Source organism: Hippoglossus hippoglossus, chromosome 11 (assembly GCF_009819705.1).
Source record: "Hippoglossus hippoglossus isolate fHipHip1 chromosome 11, fHipHip1.pri, whole genome shotgun sequence".
In the NCBI taxonomy this organism is placed as follows: domain Eukaryota; kingdom Metazoa; phylum Chordata; class Actinopteri; order Pleuronectiformes; family Pleuronectidae; genus Hippoglossus; species Hippoglossus hippoglossus.
Window position 1 is genome coordinate 431,436 of NC_047161.1, and position 19,158 is coordinate 450,593.

A 19,158-nucleotide genomic window follows, 5' to 3' on the forward strand; every position below is an offset into this window, starting at 1 on the left:
GACGACATTTTCACTGTCTGTGTTAGCTGCTAGCTTCTCCTGGTTCCTCTGCGCTGTTAGCTGCTAGCTTCTCCTGGTTCCTCTGAGCTGTTAGCTGCTAGCTTCTCCTGGTTCATCTGAGCTGTTAGCTGCTAGCTTCCCCTGGTTCTCCTGGTTCCTCTAAGCTGTTAGCTGCTAGCTTCCCCTGGTTCTCCTGGTTCCTCTGAGCTGTTAGCTGCTAGCTTCCCCTGGTTCTCCTGGTTCTCCTGGTTCCTCTGAGCTGTTAGCTGCTAGCTTCCCCTGGTTCTCCTGGTTCTCCTGGTTCCTCTGAGCTGTTAGCTGCTAGCTTCCCCTGGTTCTCCTGGTTCCTCTGGTTCCTCTGCTCTGCGCTGTTAGCTGTTAGCTGCTAGCTTCTCCTGGTTCCTCTGAGCTGTTAGCTGTTAGCTTTGTGTCGAGCTGGACAACTACAGTTAGACTGTGACGTAATGAACACGTAGTTTTCTTTTATCCACCGACCAATCAACAACGAGATTATCTTCTGTTTCTCTTTAATCCGCTAAATCAGATTAAATAAATATATTTTTTAGAAAACATTTACTTACTTTACAATAATCAAATCTACTTTGTAACTGAAAAACTATAATAAACATATTACAATTAACTGAACATTTACTTTATAAACTAAATATTTACATTATAAATCAATTAAATATGACTTATTAAATACAAATATTTAAATTATAAATACAATTTATTTTACTTTTCAAATAAACTGAATTTTGCTTTATAAATAAACTGAACATTACTTGGTAAATAAATTGATCTGTTATTAGATGAAGTAATTCTTGTTTTGAATTGTTTTCTTCCATTTGAAAATGGTGCAGCAGAGATTCAGAGAAACAAGACAGTCATGTTTGTTCCTTTATGTTGTTGATAGTGAAGAAGAAGAAAACAATTCAATATCCCTCTGTGAAATGTAGAAGTATAAAGCACCAGGATCTGGAAACACACAAGACAACTTTATTTAATAAAGTTTCATTTAAATCTCTTACATTTAACATCAGTGGATAGATGGATAGATGGATGTGTATTTGTTGCTGTCTTCCTAACTTCAGTATATGTGCTGTCCCTGTGTGAAGAAGTAGTTGATTACATGTGTCGTGCAGGACTTGTTTCCAAACACGTGAACTGAACATGTGTTTTCACATCTGTCGTGTGGGTCGGCAGACTTTCAGCTGTTCCATTGTTTCCTTTTCTCTGCCCCCCCCCCCCCCCCCCACACACACAGTGAAAGTCGCCATCTGCTGCGAGGTCACCCCCCCCCCACCCGCTGCATTAACAAATGTTCCCAGAGAGAAGGTCAAACCCCACCCACTGTCGAACCTGCACATATGTGGTTGTTATTATTCCAGAGCGTGGCCGTTCAGTCTGAGATCAGGACTTATTGATTACATGTTAATTTCACGTTGTTGATGTGGTTATGCCTCTGCTCATTTGTCAACACTACACTAACACCTGATGCAAACGCTGCTATCTTGTTCTGATGACATTTACAGTCTGAGCAGAAGTGATCGTGGAGTGGAGGCGTGTTGGTCCTGCTGACTCTGCCTGTTTTTATATCATCAAATAACTAATTCAAACCAAACTGATCAGTTGAACAAACATCAGAGTGATAAGAACGACCTGAAATGACAGAAACCATTTTTAACAAACATTTATTTAATGTCCACTTTTTCAGATGTTTAGTTCAGTCCATGTCCCATCTGTTAACATGGAGGAGGGGGGGTTTGTGACCAATACTATTCAGCAGCCAGGGGGCGATTGATATGATTTGACCTCATGCCATCAATCTTTATTGGTCTATGGTTCAAACCAGGAAATGATAAACCAGGTTGGAAAAAACCTGATCCAGAAACCAGGTGTGTGCAGGTACAGACAGGTGAGTCGCTGTGTCTGTTCCTTTAACGTCTGAACGTTCAGAACAGCCGAACTCTCCTGGGAACAGAACCATCAGACTGGTTCATATTCTGACCTCCAGTTTGAATTATTTTTAATGTTTCTGACCCATGAGCATCCACTGCTGTTGCTGCTGCAGCTCTTGATTATGCTTAGCAGAAATGCACCATGGGAGTTGTAGCTAAAAGTTTTTATGTCCACATGTGTCAGACTCTTACAAATCAAAAAACATGAATGTCTGCAGCGACAGCTACGATGATGATGACGCTGATGAAGAGTTTTCTGCGTAGCTCCGCAGGAAGTGATCCAGACTGAGGACCGTCCCCCAGCCGACAGCAGGGTCCATACTGATGAAGTCATCCAGGTTCATGTGACTCTCTGAGGAGGAAACGCATCACAGCATGATGTCATCACAAGGTCACATGGAATACATCATAATGGCATGCTGAAGTGACAGGAGGCGACATGTGACCTGCTGTGTGAATGGGGGGGTATGGTGGGGGCGGCATCTTCCAGGACCCGTCGGACGCTTTCATGTGAGATCGATCAGACGCAAACTTCAACAGGAAGCTGTCAGCAGGTACGACACGCAACTTCCTGTTAGAAGAGAAGAGTGAGTGACCTGTGGCGTTCAGGTGAGTTTCTGTTCAGGTGTGTTTCTAGTGGCGTTCAGGTGAGTTACCTGTGGCGTTCAGGTTACCTGTGGCGTTCAGGTGTGCGTTCAGGTTACCTGTGGTAGTCGGGTCTGATGTTGCGATCGGAGCGGAGGGCCTTGGCGCCGTACAGTTTCAGGCTGCAGGGAAACGACAGCTCAGAGTCCAAATCATAAACTAGAGCGTCCGACTGAAGACCTCTGACCATCAAGATCACATGATAGTCCTGAAACACACGGTGATGTCATCAGTGACATGATCATGACATAATTACTGTTCCATGTCTGTGACATCATCAAAAACACAGTATAATCACAGACCCAGATCACCGGCTGGTCTCCACGTCCAGACTTCTGTTTCCACAGAGGAACCTGACGGAAAACAGAGAACGTTACTGAACATCAGCTTTAGAACCAGACAGGTGTTTCTCAAGAACACAACATATATTTCAGAGCGCCTGAGAGAAGGACCTGACATTTATAGAACGTGACAGATGTGGACATTGTGTAGAGAGAGTTCTCACCATTCGGTTCTCATTTGAGATGAAAACCACAGACAGATGTTCCAGTGGTGCGGTTCTCTCCTTCTTGACAAACTCGCAAAGTTTCCAAACATTTTCTTCACTATAAAACAAGAACATACAACACAACCAGTCAGACACCAGCAGAACCCTGAGAACAGTCAGAACAAACTCAATCAATCAATCAAAAAACCTGTTGAAACCTCAGAGTCACTTGTGAGGATCCCTCCGTCAGGACAGACACAAGAACCAGACTGTGTAGAACCTGATGCTGGGACCAACACTCAGCAGCCAATCAGGTGTTAGAAGTTAGAATCAGCTGGAGAACCAGGTTCTCACAAGCCACCACTCCATTAACAGAATTAACTGTAAACTACTATGTCAAACTAAAATGAATTAATGTGAATCAATAGTTTTGGACAAAAAGCTAATGAAGATAAACATAAATGAACGTAAATTAACCAAGAATATAAAATATCTGCTTTAGCTTTCATCTCTTTGTTGGTTTACTGTTTGATCTGGAACCAACAAGAATTCAAAGAGTTGCATTTTATTTTGAAAGAAGCCTCTGGCCTCCACACACACACACACTGTGTGCTGTTAGTCTGAAGTTTCCAGTCATTGATCTGCTGATATCGATCCGTCAGCTGATCAGGCTGCTGCAGTCAGCTGATCAGGCTGCTGCAGTCAGCTGATCGATCAGTATTTACCAGTAACAGCTGCTGTAAACGCAGTTTTCGCGGGTCGGTGTGATTCCGTCTTCACGCTTCATGTCGAGGCTTCCCGGAAGTAGTTGTAATACGTCACATCCTGTAGACTGTGCCCTATCATATTAAAAGTGCAGTGAGACGTTTTTTAAACGCGCTGATTTTCTGTGAATTGCTGAAAACTAAGAACTCTCCACCGGAAATTAACATTAGCAAATCTGCTGTGATGTATTTCGTATTTTCGTTGAATTTCTGTGCAGTTCTTTTTATACTGAACCTGTTCTAGTCAAATGCACACTTCAAAATAAAACTCAACCTATTTTATTGATGGACGGTGCTTTAGTTTTATAAAAGTAAACAGTTTATTTATATTCTATAACAGCTTTTTAAACATTTAACTGATTGTAACTGTCGTGTGGTTCAGTTCAGACGCCATGCACTCCTGAATCACCACGGTAACAACACACAGCTGATGATGCAACAAACATAACAAAATAAATCAACAGAACAAACAGGTCAGAAAGTTTGGGTTTAATTAATGACAAAGACAATAATAGTTTTGAGGTTAAAAGTGAAAACAGTCAAAAACAAAGTTTCTACAACAGCTTGTAACCTAGCAACCTAGTTAGCTGGTTGCCAACCAGGGAGCTGCTGGACAGATTATTGGTTGGTTGTCGAGCAGGTTGCTAGGTAAATAGGCGGATGGTCGCGTCCGCACCGGAAGAGAAGACCCAGGGCTGTGTGGGGTGGAAGGTCACATCCAGAACACCAAGGTCGTGAGTGATCACATGACCTCTGAGGACCTTCACCGGGACGATCAGCGGGTTCTGCAGCAGGTCACTGGAGGGGGGGGGAGAGGTGTTAGTATTTATGTGTGTATCTGTGTATCACAGTATTGTGCATACGAGTGTGTGTATTACTTGTAAACAGTCCCGTGACAGACGATCACTGATCCATCATCAGACGCCGACGCAAACAAAGGGTAAGTTCTGTGATAGGCCACACCCCTCACTGCCTTTTTATGGTGTCTGCAGACAGGAAGTGATCAATGTGATCAATACCAACAAAATTACAACACACAGAAGGAACAATCAAAACCTGATCAATTGATAGGTGAGGGCAGGGGGTTTGATTGACAGGCGATTACTGTACCGTAACATCTTGTAGGGTTTGGTTGAAAGGTCGAGATCAAACCAGCTCAGTCTACAGTCGTAACTTCCACAGATCACATGATCACCTTTCGACAGAAAGTGAGACAGTGATTTAAATGTTCCAACAGTCACAGAGGTGTTGTAGTCAATTTGGTGTCGAGGTGGATCTGGTGTGTTAGGTTACCTCCAGGGTGGACGGCCATGCTGGAGATCCACTTGGAGTTTGCCTGTAGTTTTTTGGTCATTTCCTGTTTGACCAGGTTGTAGATCCGGACAGAGCGCTGCGTGGCCACAAAGAAGTAGGGCCGAACAGGGTGGAAGGATACACACTGAACCAGGCCTTTGTTCTTCCTGAAGGGGTTCTGACTGCGTCTCTTGCTCACCTGGTGGATGAAGACCTGCAGGTGGCTTGAGTGATCCGGCATCACGGACGCCAGGTAGTCGCCCTTAGCATGCCATGCTACCTGGTGGACAGCCTGAGGGATCAACAGTGATCAGTTAGTTGAGTTCAGGTATTAATAAGGATTCTAAAATCAATCAGTGTTTTCTCACTTTGGGATGTTGGATTTTGAGGCGGATCCCCTGGTTTAGCTCCTCCCCCTCAGTGTCACTCCAGGTGACAGAGCCAGCCTCCTCTGTTGCCCCCGCCTCCTGCTGACCTAAGAGGAGTCGCTCTGACGATGACACGACCTGTTTGTCTGCCAAAGAGGGAGACAGGATCAACACCACGGAGTCCCTGAAACAGAGAGAGAGACAAGTCAGCACTCAGTGGTTGCTCCAAGCACAGTGATACATGTGGAACATAACAGGTCGCAGACAGTTGGACAGGCTGGTACTTACACTGCGACAGCCAGCAGGCACACAGAAGGATTTGGGTTCCAAGTGATGCTCTTCACAGCTCCACCCACCTGGACTGTCTTCAAACAGCGAGACGAACACACCTCCCAGAACCGCACAGAACCATCATCAGAACCTGGATGAACACAGAACCAGCACAAGATGAGCAATCAACTACAACTCCCATGGTGCATTTCACTGGCCAACAGCCAATCACAGGACACATTTACAGTGAGACACTGGACTGTGTATAGCGTTAACAACCAGAGGCCACTCCCCCAATCAAGCAGCAGCATGATGTCATACAGGTGGAGTGTGTTTTGATAGGTGAGTTACCTGAAGCGAGCCACTGTCCTGATGGAGACACACTGATGGAGCGAACCAGACCGCTGTGCCCCTTGTAAACCTGAAAACACACGTATAACAGATTACATCATGGGAGTAAGAGTCGCCTGTTTGCTGGCAGTGTGTGTGAGTGTGTGTGTGTGTGTGTGTGTGTGTGTGTGTGTGTGTGTGTGTGTGTGTACGTGTGTGTGTGTACGTGTGTGTGTGTACATCTTCAGGGGAGACTGAACACGTGTGGCGTCATCGGAACAGTAAGAAGACAAACATGTTGACGTACCAGAGACTGTGTGGTAGGAAACGGCTGCAGGTCTTTGGGTTTGGGAAGTTTTGGGATCAAATCCTCTGGATTTACGTTCACCTGAAAACAGACAGATCGCTGATCACCTCCACAGACACACTGTGCTCTGATTGGCTGCAGGAGCTTTTCTTATAATCTGTTTATCACGGGTAAACTGATGCTAGCTACCCTCATCTTCCTCTGTCGGGGACACAGGTAAAGGTCGAGGCAGCGCTCAAACCTCTCGTGGAGGAAACGAGGAAATGCCGGGACCTGACGGAGGCTCGAGAACTTCTTGGGAACAAATGGCAACTTCCTGTCTGACGGATCCTGCTGTTCCCACAGAGCGAACTGCAGAGAGAGAGAGAGAGAGATGTTCTATCTGTTCTATAACCGGGTGAGTCAAACAGGTGAGATCCTCGTCATGTGACGTACCTCCTCTTCGGTGAACAGGTACTCAGGTGGGGGGTTGTAGGACTCATGGTGACCAGGTAGTGGGATCTTGGGGGCGGGGAGGTGCATCTTATGTCTGGCCAGGATGGACGAGTCCTCGCTTGCCCAGAGGTCGTAGAAATGACCCCGAGTGTCGTCCTCCACCCGTCGAGGTTTGATCCAGCCCATCTTTATCGCATGGACCAGTTTAGACACCTGGGGAAAGGTGAGAGAGGGGGAGAGAGACAGGTGAGAGAGGGGGAGGCAGACAGGTGAGAGAGACAGGTGAGAGAGGGGGAGAGAGACAGGTGAGAGAGGGGGGCAGACAGGTGAGAGAGAGGGGGAGACAGACAGGTGAGAGAGGGGGGGAGACAGACAGGTGAGAGAGGGGGAGACAGACAGGTGAGAGAGGGGGAGAGAGACAGGTGAGAGAGGGGGAGAGAGACAGGTGAGAGAGGGGGGGGGGGGGGCAGAGAGGTGAGAGAGGGGGAGAGAGACAGGTGAGAGAGGGGGAGAGAGACAGGTGAGAGAGGGGGGGGGCAGAGAGGTGAGAGAGAGGGGGAGAGAGACAGGTGAGAGAGGGGGGGGGCAGAGAGACAGACAGGTGAGAGAGGGGGGGAGAGACAGACAGGTGAGAGAGGGGGGGAGAGACAGACAGGTGAGAGAGGGGGAGAGAGACAGGTGAGAGAGGGGGAGAGAGACAGACAGGTGAGAGAGGGGGAGAGAGACAGACAGGTGAGAGAGGGGGAGAGAGACAGGTGAGAGAGGGGGGGGGGCAGACAGGTGAGAGAGAGGGGGAGACAGACAGGTGAGAGAGAGGGGGAGACAGACAGGTGAGAGAGAGGGGGAGACAGACAGGTGAGAGAGAGGGGGAGACAGACAGGTGAGAGAGAGGGGGAGACAGACAGGTGAGAGAGAGGTGAGAGACAGACAGGTGAGAGAGAGGGGGAGACAGACAGGTGAGAGAGAGGGGGAGACAGACAGGTGAGAGAGAGGGGGAGACAGACAGGTGAGAGAGGGGGGGGCAGAGAGGTGAGAGAGGGGGAGAGAGACAGACAGGTGAGAGAGAGGGGGAGGCAGACAGGTGAGAGAGAGGGGGAGACAGACAGGTGAGAGAGGGGGGGGGCAGAGAGGTGAGAGAGGGGGAGGCAGACAGGTGAGAGAGAGGGGGAGACAGACAGGTGAGAGAGAGGGGGAGACAGACAGGTGAGAGAGGGGGGGGCAGAGAGGTGAGAGAGGGGGAGGCAGACAGGTGAGAGAGAGGGGGAGGCAGACAGGTGAGAGAGGGGGGGAGAGAGACAGGTGAGAGAGGGGGGGAGACAGACAGGTGAGAGAGACAGGTGAGAGAGAGGGGGAGGCAGACAGGTGAGAGAGGGGAGAGAGACAGGTGAGAGAGGGGAGGCAGACAGGTGAGAGAGGGGGGGAGACAGACAGGTGAGAGAGGGGGGGAGACAGACAGGTGAGAGAGAGTGGGAGGCAGACAGGTGAGAGAGGGGGGGAGAGAGACAGGTGAGAGAGAGGGGGAGGCAGACAGGTGAGAGAGACAGGTGAGAGAGAGGGGGAGGCAGACAGGTGAGAGAGGGGAGAGAGACAGGTGAGAGAGGGGAGGCAGACAGGTGAGAGAGGGGGGGAGACAGACAGGTGAGAGAGAGTGGGAGGCAGACAGGTGAGAGAGGGGGGGAGAGAGACAGGTGAGAGAGAGGGGGAGGCAGACAGGTGAGAGAGAGTGGGAGGCAGACAGGTGAGAGAGGGGGGGAGAGAGACAGGTGAGAGAGAGGGGGAGGCAGACAGGTGAGAGAGACAGGTGAGAGAGGGGGGGCAGACAGGTGAGAGAGAGGGGGAGGCAGACAGGTGAGAGAGGGGAGAGAGACAGGTGAGAGAGGGGAGGCAGACAGGTGAGAGAGGGGGGGAGACAGACAGGTGAGAGAGGGGAGGCAGACAGGTGAGAGAGGGGGGGAGACAGACAGGTGAGAGAGGGGGGGAGACAGACAGGTGAGAGAGGGGAGGCAGACAGGTGAGAGAGGGGAGGCAGACAGGTGAGAGAGGGGGGGAGACAGACAGGTGAGAGAGGGGGGGAGACAGACAGGTGAGAGAGAGTGGGAGAGACAGACAGGTGAGAGAGGGGGGGAGACAGACAGGTGAGAGAGGGGGGGCAGACAGGTGAGAGAGAGGGGGAGGCAGACAGGTGAGAGGGGGGGCAGACAGGTGAGAGAGAGGGGGAGACAGACAGGTGAGAGAGAGGGGGAGGCAGACAGGTGAGAGAGAGTGGGAGGCAGACAGGTGAGAGAGGGGGAGACAGACAGGTGAGAGAGAGGGGGAGACAGACAGGTGAGAGAGAGGGGGAGACAGACAGGTGAGAGAGGGGGAGACAGACAGGTGAGAGAGGGGGAGACAGACAGGTGAGAGAGGGGGAGACAGACAGGTGAGAGAGAGGGGGAGACAGACAGGTGAGAGAGAGGGGGAGACAGACAGGTGAGAGAGGGGGGGGCAGAGAGGTGAGAGAGGGGGAGAGAGACAGACAGGTGAGAGAGAGGGGGAGACAGACAGGTGAGAGAGGAGGGGAGACAGACAGGTGAGAGAGAGGGGGAGACAGACAGGTGAGAGAGAGGGGGAGACAGACAGGTGAGAGAGGGGGAGACAGACAGGTGAGAGAGAGGGGGAGACAGACAGGTGAGAGAGAGGGGGAGACAGACAGGTGAGAGAGGGGGAGACAGACAGGTGAGAGAGGGGGAGAGACAGACAGGTGAGAGAGAGGGGGAGACAGACAGGTGAGAGAGGGGGAGACAGACAGGTGTGACACCCTGACGTCTGTGATTTGTGTGTTTTACCTTCTCCTTCTCGATCAGTGACGGGATGAAGCTGCGTTTGTCAGCAGGTCTGTTCGTGACGGGATGAAGCATCACCTCATTACTGAAGAACTCCACCGTGGGCTGAGGAGGAAGAAGAACGAGGCAGTGAGGGAACTCTGCATATTTAACAACGTACTCCGTCAACTTCACTGTATCTGATCACGCAATATCGAACATTTCAAACTTTGTTCTTAAACAACATGAACTGGTGTCCAGGTGTGTCCCACCTGTCCAGCAGCTGGACAGAAAACGCAGTAACATGTTTAGGCTGAGGGGGTGGAGCCTCATGAGTAACCTGAACGTACCTGGTACTCGTTGAAGTTGACGTCTCCAAACTGTCCTTTCTGCAGACGGTTAACCAGCGCCACCTGCTCGTCTGACAGGATGATGTCACTTCCTGTCTGTTTGTCATGGACCGTTCTCCTGCAGACACATCGCCGTTAGCATTGTTAGCATTCTCTCTTTAAACCATTGGAGGAGCTAGTATCATTCTAGCAGGCTCACCAGTAGTCCGGGTTCTCCATTTTGTCCAGGAACTCATCGAGTTCGTCCTTGTTCCTGATTGGTTTGAGGATCTTCTTCCCGTCCAGATCATAGCCAATATGAGGGAAGTCTTTGTACCACTCCATGGGAATGTTCCCCACAGTGTTCCTGATGTCCTGCAACACAACAAGAACGTCAGAGAACGTAGAATGATTAAGAACTGCTGATGGCTTTAGAACCAAATCAGAGAATTAAACAGCACAGGACAGAAACCAAGAGAACGTCAGAGAGCTGATTAGAGAGAACCCACAGAACGAAGTCCCTAAAGATCATCAACAAACAAACAGAAAGTTAAAAAAACCCAGAAAAATCAGGAGATCATCTCAGAACAGAGACAGAAAATAACAGAGATCCTGTGGAACCCAACAGAACATTACAGAACCCAGAAGAACGCAGGTCGTTTTGCCTCACCTCCTCGTCTGAGGAGTCGTGTGCGTACTCATCTTCTTTCTTCTCTTCCTCTGTCACTCCTCCCTCCTTCTTCTTCCCCTCTGGAGTCTGCAGGACAACAGGACACAGGTGAAGTTCTACAGAAGAACACTGATAACAGTAGTAGTTTCTCTCAGGTGAGTCACCACCTGCCAATCAACTGTCTGGATTAAACTCTACCTGCTGAGTCTGCTCTGAGTCCAGCATCACCTCATCTTCTTCATCATCATCATCGCTGTCACTCCCAGAATCCTCCAGTCCTGAGTAAACACTGTCCTCGCTGTCGGACAGATCTCCATCCTCCCCCTCGTGGGCAGGTTTGTTTTTGAGGTTGAAGATCTGAAGAAGACACAGGGTTAAATGACTGACCACCACACCCGACTCAATTCAAAAACTAGCTGATTTTAACAGAGTTGCCAGATCTCACACACACACAATTTTTATTCTATTTGTCTCTGAACTTAGTTTAAAAGTCTGTGTAAAAATACGTCACAACAGTAACAATAACAGTATTGATAAAACGTGAATATGAGCAACTGTTGAGCATCCGGCATCACTTCCAGAATAAAAATAAATGTGTCAACATCGGTTTCAAACAAATAAATCTCATTTAAGTCAAACTTCAGGTCAGATGAGTGAACAATGATTAATAAGCATTGGCTCCTAACAGCACTGTTGGTTCCAGGGTAACAGATAGCTCGAGCTACAAGTTTCATGGTTCCAGTCAGAAAATAACGATCCTGACCCAAAGGCTCTGAACAGGAGCCAGAGTCCGTTCATGGTGTGAGAAGAGCAGAGTGTGTGTGTGTGTGTGTGTGTGTTAATTACACCATGTGATCCCAGTATATTGTTATTTAGCTTTAGCTGAGATTAGCCTGATTAGGAGAACTGAGCTAACGTGCTGTTTCCACTCAGAAGTCCGTTTAGAATCTGATCATTTGAATCCGCTCTACTTTGCTGGTCGCAGTATAAACAGCTGTGGGGTGAATCTGGACTCAGTCCGGTTTCTTCTTCAGTTACGATCAGCTTTATTCACCTTTTATCTGAGACTGTTGAACAGCAACGTGTTTTGGTTTAGCATGCTAACAGCTAGCTTCCTGCACCTCCTCAGGTCACCTCCTCAGGTCACCTCCTCCTGTCTGTCTCACCTCTTCCACTTCTTCTTCCTCTTCTTCTTTACTCCTCTTCTTCGTTTTCTCTCGGACTTTCCCCATCCCTTCTTTCTTCGCCTCTTCTTTCTGCTCGTTGATCCGCATGTTGCTGCTGCTCCCCTCCATTCACCCACGTGGGAGCCTACAGGGTCAAAGGTAACGCGTCAAAGAAGGAGGAGTTAGCTTTACGTTTTCCATTGCGTCATCAGGCGGCGACAGGCTTCTCGTTACGCAGTTGTTAGTCTGATGGGATTTGTTGTAATTTTCCACCGGAGTTTCCGTTAAAAGAACCTTTTACGAGCCCCGCACAGCCCGCACAGCCCCGCACAGAGGCTGCGGGACCCGAGTCACAGCTGTTTGTTCTGGAGTTCTGCTGCTGCTCTCAGGATGCTAACAGTTAGCATCGGTAGCTCAGATTAACTGCAGTTTTTAATAGTCCAGGGTGCGTTGGGTGGTTTTCTCCATGGAGTTTCCCGGAGGAGGAGCGGTGCTGCCCGGTGGGAACGTCCCGGCCTTCCTCACCAAACTGTGGACTCTGGTGGAGGACCCGGACACCGACCCGCTCATCTGCTGGAGCCCGGTACTCGCAGCCTCTATAACGGCTATCCTCAGACAGTTAGCTGCTAGCCGCTAGCTGCTAGCCCTAACTAAACTCACATGCTAACATGCTAACAATAGATGAGACACGATAAAAACACCTGTTCACCCGAGTCAGTGTGACGTCACAGTCCCCTGCTGTTTGTTTGACAGATATAAACAGCAGATGATTCTGACGCTTTGATGTGACCGAGTTAACGACAACAATAATATTAATAATAATAATACTAATAACAGCAACAGTGGTGTAAAGTGCAGGTGCAGAACCGTTATTACAACGTAACAAACAGTTTGCTTTACCTCCTGTTTTTCACTCTTGAGTATTTGGTTTTTTACTGTTAAAATATTCTTTATGAACAGATTCTTTATGTGATTGTACAGAATCTGTCGTGAGGGGCAGGAAGCCTCTGTCTCTGTTGATAGCGAGCAGATAGCTGTAGATAGACATTAGACAAAATGTCGTCTGGATCTAAGACATCTACAAAAAGCATCACTGTTTGCGGTGTAAAGCAACTAGTGGGACTCTAAGCAGTGTTTGGAGAACGGAAGACAAAGAGATAGGAGCCAAAACATTCTCACTCTTTTTTGATAGTAAAATATACCAGTGTGCTGAATCGATTGATGGCTGCGGTAAGAAGGAGCGGTCCTGTCGGACGCTGTCCGTGTTTATCTGCTGGTTCTGGATCATATTGTTGCTTTGTGACAGTTACAGTCTGTTGAAAAGTCCTTTGCCTCGGGGGTCTCCCAACACAACCACACATCAACCAGTCACCACTTATCATCTTTATTTGAAAAAAACTAATACTATAAACAAAAATCATAAATCATCTGGCACATAACCAACAGCTAACCCCCCTGGTCCAGCTGGAGGTGCTCCCTGAGCCACGCCCACACAGTTCCCTTCATTGAACACTAATAAGATCATTCATCACATTATCAGCTGTAAACTGACCTGCAGGTTTGACCAGCTGAGTCTGAAACTGGAACACTGTGATCCTGGTTCATCAGGAGCTTCTGAGTCTTCATGTGTTTATTGTTATTAATGATGTCACTCTGTGTTCTGTTTCAGAGTGGAACCAGCTTCCATGTTTTTGATCAGGGTCGGTTCTCGAAAGAAGTTCTACCCAAGTTCTTCAAACACAACAACATGGCCAGCTTCATTCGACAGCTTAACATGTGTGAGTATAAAGATTCTCAAGTTAGTGCAGCTTTTAGTTTCACTGCTCAGCAGTCTGAACCACAACATCATTCAGTAGAGTTCATTCCTCCATCAAGGTCCAACAGTCCCTTCAATTTAATCAAGCTGCATCAACTCACACACACACTCATGTATACCAGTCCTCTAAATATGTCTGATCGTTTTCATCAAGATTCATGAATTATTCTCTGAGAAATCAGTAAAAATATTGAACACCCTTGTTCCATCCTTCCACCGTGTTTACTGGAAATCTGTATAGTAGTTATTGCATCATCCTGCTGACAATTGGAAAAATGGGGTGAAAACATTAGCTTGCTGGTGGAGGTAATGAAACATTGACAGTTCTGACAGTGAAACTCTTTAACCTGTTTGTATTATGACGTTAAATTAGTTTTTGTTTGGGAATGGGGTTCCGTACAGATGGCTTCCGTAAAGTGGTGCACATCGAGCACAGTGGTTTAGTGAAACCAGAGAGAGATGACACTGAGTTCCAACATCCGTTCTTCATCAGAGGACAAGAACACCTGCTGGAGAACATCAAACGCAAAGTCACCAACGTATGTGCCCGTAGACACACCTGGTCACACCTGGTCACACCTGGTCACACCTGGTCACACCTGTTCACACCTGGTCACACCTGTTCACACCTGGTCACACCTGGTCACACCTGTTCACACCTGGTCACACCTGTTCACACCTGGTCACACCTGGTCACACCTGTTCATCTGTCAACACACTCACCTCAGCAGATTCCAACCTGAACAAATACAGACATGTACCTGTGAAGCGTCTGTCCCTTTCTCCACGGTAACCTTCTCTCTGTGCTGTGATTGGTTCAGGTGTCTTCGTCAGTGCGTCAGGAGGAAGTGAAGGTCGCTACAGATGAAGTGAATAAAATCCTGACCGACGTCCAGCTGATGAAGGGAAAACAGGAAACCATCGACTCTAGGATCGTTGCCATGAAACAGTAAGACGAGAACCAGAACCTCTTCAGTCCAGGAGTCACTGAAAAGTGCTCAATGAGTGTCTATATAAACAGTATGTGTATATCTGTGTTGCAGTGAAAATGAGGCTCTGTGGAGGGAGGTGGCCAGTCTGAGACAGAAACACACTCAGCAACAGAAGGTCGTCAACAAGGTATTTCTCCTCCGCTCCTTCCTCCACAGGGAGACAGTGGGACGGCTCTAATGGAAACTCTCTCTCCTCAGTTGATCCAGTTTCTGGTGTCTCTCATCCAAACCAACAGGATCTTGGGAGTCAAGAGGAAGATGCAAGTTTACGACTAATACTACAACTTATACGACTAATACTACACTGAAAACTGCAAATGCTGCACACTTTGCTATGAACTAGTTCAGATGTTTTTACCTGTGTAATTTAGTTAGTGCTGATGTCGCAGTAAGTGTTATGGGTCGGGGGGGGGGTCACTAGCAACTCACCCACCGATGTCCAGTGAGTGTTGAGAATATAACGTAAACAAGTCTCTCTGCAGTCCTCTGATGCTGAATGACTCCAGCCCCGCCCACTCCATGCCTAAGTACAGTCGGCAGTTCTCATTGGAGCACATGCAGGTAACATGTCACCGACTCACCTGCACACCTCAGTTAGCCAATGAGCCGTGATTGGTTCTCATGAAGGATCTTTTCTCGTGCGCTTCCTCTTCAGGCTGCAGCCAATCTGTTCTCAGCTGACTCCCCTGTATCCTCTGGGCCAATCATCTCTGACATCACAGAGGTGGCCATACCCATCATAGAGGACGCAGCCACTGACTGGACGGACGCAGGGTAAGGACCAATCAGATCAAGGCTCTTGTTGTCAGTAGCTCACTGGTCCAGCAGTCACTTATTACTGTTCTCCGTCTCCAGAGAGAGCCAATTAATTAACATCAAAGAGGAGCCAGGAAGTCCTGAGGTGGAGGTGTGTCATGTTCTGGAAGGTGGGGCTTCACCTGTAGACACACCCCTCTCCCCCACCACTTTCATCAATTCCATCCTACAAGACAACGAGACGCTGCCGACCGCCAACACCTCCACCGCCAACGCTTCGCCAGGTACCAGCCGACAGGAAGTCAGTTCTTAAAGGTTCCATGTGTTCGGTTCTTGAGTCTGTGTTTGTCTCTGACGTGAGACTCATCTGTCTCTTCTGTAGCCATTGTTCTGATGAGCCCGGCCTCCTCTGGGCCCCTCCCACCGTCACCTACCGGCCAATCACCTGCCTCCATTCCCACCTCGAACTCCAGTCCAGCCACTGATCAGCATAAATGTCAGACCCTCGCCTGCATCGACCGGTACGTCTGCTCCCCTTTTCAAATCAGTGCTTCTTCATATGGTTCTACATGTTATCACCTTCCCTCTCACCTCCCCGTTACCTCCCCTGTCACCTCCTCTCACCTCCCCTGTCACCTCCTCTCACCTCCCCTGTCACCTCCCCGTTACCTCCCCTGTCACCTCCTCATCCCCTCCCCTGTCACCTCCCCGTTACCTCCTCATCCCCTCCCCTGTCACCTCCCTGTTACCTCCTCATCCCCTCCCCTGTCACCTCCCTGTTACCTCCTCATCACCTCCCCTGTCACCTCCCTCATCATCTCCCCCTGTCACCTCCTCATCCCCTCCCCTGTCACCTCCCCGTTACCTCCTCATCCCCTCCCCTGTCACCTCCCCGTTACCTCCCCTGTCACCTCCTCATCCCCTCCCCTGTCACCTCCCCGTTACCTCCTCATCCCCTCCCCTGTCACCTCCCTGTTACCTCCTCATCACCTCCCCTGTCACCTCCCTCATCATCTCCCCCTGTCACCTCCTCATCCCCTCCCCTGTCACCTCCCCGTCACCTCCTCGTCCCCTCCCCTGTCACCTCCCTGTTACCTCCTCATCACCTCCCCTGTCACCTCCCTCATCATCTCCCCCTGTCACCTCCTCATCCCCTCCCCTGTCACCTCCCCGTTACCTCCTCATCCCCTCCCCTGTCACCTCCCCGTTACCTCCCCTGTCACCTCCTCATCCCCTCCCCTGTCACCTCCCCGTTACCTCCCCTGTCACCTCCCCGTTACCTCCCCTGTCACCTCCTCATCCCCTCCCCTGTCACCTCCCCGTTACCTCCCCTGTCACCTCCCCGTTACCTCCCCTGTCACCTCCCCGTTACCTCCCCGTTACCTCCCCTGTCACCTCCTCATCACCTCCCCTGTCACCTCCCCTGTCACCTCCTCATCACCTCCCCTGTCACCTCCCCTGTCACCTCCCCCCGTCACCTCCCTCATCACCTTTATCAATGTACTGTGTATGTGTTCCTTGGCTGTTCCGGTGTGTCATTAACCCCCCTGTGCTTCCCTCAGACCCCTCCCCCCCCCCTCTGCAGGTGGATTCTCTCCTGACGTGTGGCGCTTCGTATCAACTCAACCTGACAAGTGAATCATTCAATCTATTATTAACAAATAAACATTGATCTGTGTGATTGAAGTGTGAGCCGGTGATGTCATCACACGCAGACTCGAGTTAGCTGAGTGAATCCTACTAAAGAGCCTGATCACTGGGTTAATCCCCACAAGGAAGTAGTCCCTAGACAAAGCACAGGTTCCTCCTGTTTGAGAAAGATTGACTTAAAACTACAGACTGTGGAAGCAGCTTCACATCACATCTGTCTGTCTCTCTCCTGTCTGTCTCTTTCCTGTCTGTCTGTCTGTCTCTCCTGTCTGTCTCTCCTCTCTCCTGTCTCTCCTGTCTGTCTCTCTCCTGTCTGTCTGTCTGTCTCCCGTCTGTCTGTCTCTCTCCTGTCTGTCTGTCTCTCCTCTCTCCTGTCTCTCCTGTCTGTCTCAGGTCTGAACTGTTGGACCATGTGGACACTATGGAGAACAGTCTAGAAAACCTACAGAACATCCTCAATACACAAACCTTCACCTTCGACACCTCCCCCATCATCGAGGTCAGTCTGACAGAGAGTGGCGTAAAATTAACATGTTAGGAACACGCTAACAGTATATGAACGTGTTATGAACACGCTAACAGTATATGAACATGTTAACAGTATATGAACGTGTTAACAGTATATGAACATGTTATGAACACGCTAACAGTATATGAACGTGTTAACAGTATATGAACATGTTATGAACGTGTTATGAACACGCTAACAGTATATGAACGTGTTAACGGTATATGAACGTGTTATGAACGTGTTATGAACGTGTTAACGGTATATGAACGTGTTAACGGTATATGAACGTGTTAACGGTATATGAACATGTTAACAGTATATGAACGTGTTAACGGTATATGAACATGTTAACAGTATATGAACATGTTAACGGTATATGAACGTGTTATGAACATGTTATGAGCGTGTTGAGTCACGTGTGTTTCCATGTTCAGTTTTTCAGTTCACCCTGTTCCTCCGGAGACTTTGACCTCGACTGTTTGGACAATGTGAGTTCAAAAGACTTTTTTGTGTCTACACTTCCTGTCTCATTTTGAAATAAAAGCAATAATTAAGTAATTTATTGACCATATTAACACAAATAGGTTCATACAGGTATGTGTACAGGTGAATATACAAGTACACACATGATGTCTCACTGTGATGTCTCTGTCCTATCAGCTGCTGGCTGAAGACGCTCCGAAAGGAAGTGATGGAAGCAGCGACACAGGTAACACACGCACACACACACAAACACAAGCAAGCACACACGCATACACACAGACACACACTGTCAGGGTGACTCTGCTGTTCTGATTGGTCCAGGGAAACAGCTGGTGCAGTACTCTGCCACACCTGTGTTGATGTCTGAACCAATCAACCTTGGGGAGGGCGGGGCTGACCTGCCGTCGCTGCTGGAGCTGGAGGCGGAGCCTTTCCTTACGTCAGACCCATCGGCTGATGACCCCGCGGCCGCCCTGTTGAGTCACACCCACCTGGACTCTGACCTTTGACAACATAAAAATGTGTGAGGACTAATCCGTAACCATGGCAGCAGGACAATCTGAGCACTGACTCAGCAGCAGCAATAGACTATGATGAAATCATCAATCAGCTGTAGTTCAGTCGGTCAAAGCTCATGTTTTTAGAATGCAGATGTTATTGATCGATATTATTCTTATAGACCTGCGTCCTCCTTTGCTTTGATTTTAGCTTTGTTTTTTATTTGAGCTGTTTGCTGCTTTTATTAAATTGTCTGTTTGACGCTCACAAAAACGATCTCAGCGAACCAGGGTCATGTGTGTACCTGCCCGTCCAATGAGAAACAGCTCTGAGCTCAGTTGATGATGTCACATGGACAGGTGAGGTAGGATCATGGGATCCAGTTGTTCCGTGTTCTGCATGTTGAAGTCAGATTTAATTTGTCTTTGTTTTCATGTATAAGATATAGATTCAATGAGAAGAATCTGTATATTTTTGGAAAAGTTTATTATGAATGAGAACCCCCCCCCCCCCATCACCTCTGTTACCATGGAGGCAGATTGAAGGATCAGATCAGATCAGATATCAGCCATGTTGTTGTTGATTGATCCACATTAAACAGTTTATTAGTGTGCTCTCGTACCACT

At 48.7% G+C, this 19,158-nt stretch overlaps 3 protein-coding genes across 6 annotated transcripts; 1 reads left to right on the forward strand and 2 right to left on the reverse strand.

Moving 5' to 3' along the window:
- Positions 1-1,898: 1,898 nt before the first annotated feature.
- wdyhv1 (WDYHV motif containing 1) lies at positions 1,899-3,928 on the reverse strand. Of its 3 annotated transcripts, XR_004615444.1 has the most exons (7): positions 3,819-3,902; positions 3,112-3,259; positions 2,909-2,959; positions 2,666-2,814; positions 2,408-2,532; positions 2,044-2,313; positions 1,899-2,011 (listed from the first exon to the last, which is right to left on the reverse strand). XR_004615444.1 is itself a non-coding variant. In XM_034600563.1 (6 exons), exons 1-6 carry the CDS (start codon positions 3,878-3,880, stop codon positions 2,186-2,188), a joined length of 615 nt encoding a protein of 204 aa, XP_034456454.1. In that variant the 5' UTR covers positions 3,881-3,928; the 3' UTR covers positions 1,899-2,185. The 3 variants fall into 3 exon arrangements, 2 of the variants coding, with proteins under 2 accessions (XP_034456454.1, XP_034456453.1); XM_034600563.1 differs by having other exon boundaries at positions 1,899-2,313; positions 3,112-3,211; positions 3,819-3,928; XM_034600562.1 differs by having other exon boundaries at positions 1,899-2,313.
- A 397-nt stretch (positions 3,929-4,325) lies between these two features.
- Positions 4,326-12,448, reverse strand: bop1 (BOP1 ribosomal biogenesis factor). Of its 2 annotated transcripts, none has more exons than XM_034600520.1 (16): positions 11,827-12,448; positions 10,859-11,017; positions 10,661-10,747; positions 10,211-10,365; positions 10,012-10,129; positions 9,686-9,787; positions 6,861-7,073; positions 6,615-6,776; positions 6,426-6,506; positions 6,140-6,209; positions 5,807-5,939; positions 5,519-5,702; positions 5,151-5,442; positions 4,968-5,052; positions 4,736-4,843; positions 4,326-4,655 (listed from the first exon to the last, which is right to left on the reverse strand). In XM_034600520.1, the coding sequence occupies exons 1-16, from the start codon at positions 11,953-11,955 to the stop codon at positions 4,502-4,504; spliced, it is 2,232 nt and encodes a 743-aa protein (XP_034456411.1). In that variant the 5' UTR covers positions 11,956-12,448; the 3' UTR covers positions 4,326-4,501. The 2 variants fall into 2 exon arrangements, with proteins under 2 accessions (XP_034456411.1, XP_034456412.1); XM_034600521.1 differs by having other exon boundaries at positions 11,715-11,890.
- Positions 11,981-19,151, forward strand: hsf1 (heat shock transcription factor 1). The gene is made up of 15 exons (XM_034600542.1): positions 11,981-12,409; positions 13,496-13,604; positions 14,045-14,181; positions 14,464-14,591; positions 14,686-14,761; positions 14,833-14,894; positions 15,117-15,195; positions 15,290-15,408; positions 15,490-15,674; positions 15,773-15,911; positions 16,953-17,024; positions 17,434-17,539; positions 17,986-18,039; positions 18,212-18,260; positions 18,356-19,151. The coding sequence occupies exons 1-15, from the start codon at positions 12,293-12,295 to the stop codon at positions 18,541-18,543; spliced, it is 1,620 nt and encodes a 539-aa protein (XP_034456433.1). The 5' UTR covers positions 11,981-12,292; the 3' UTR covers positions 18,544-19,151.
- Positions 19,152-19,158: the final 7 nt, after the last annotated feature.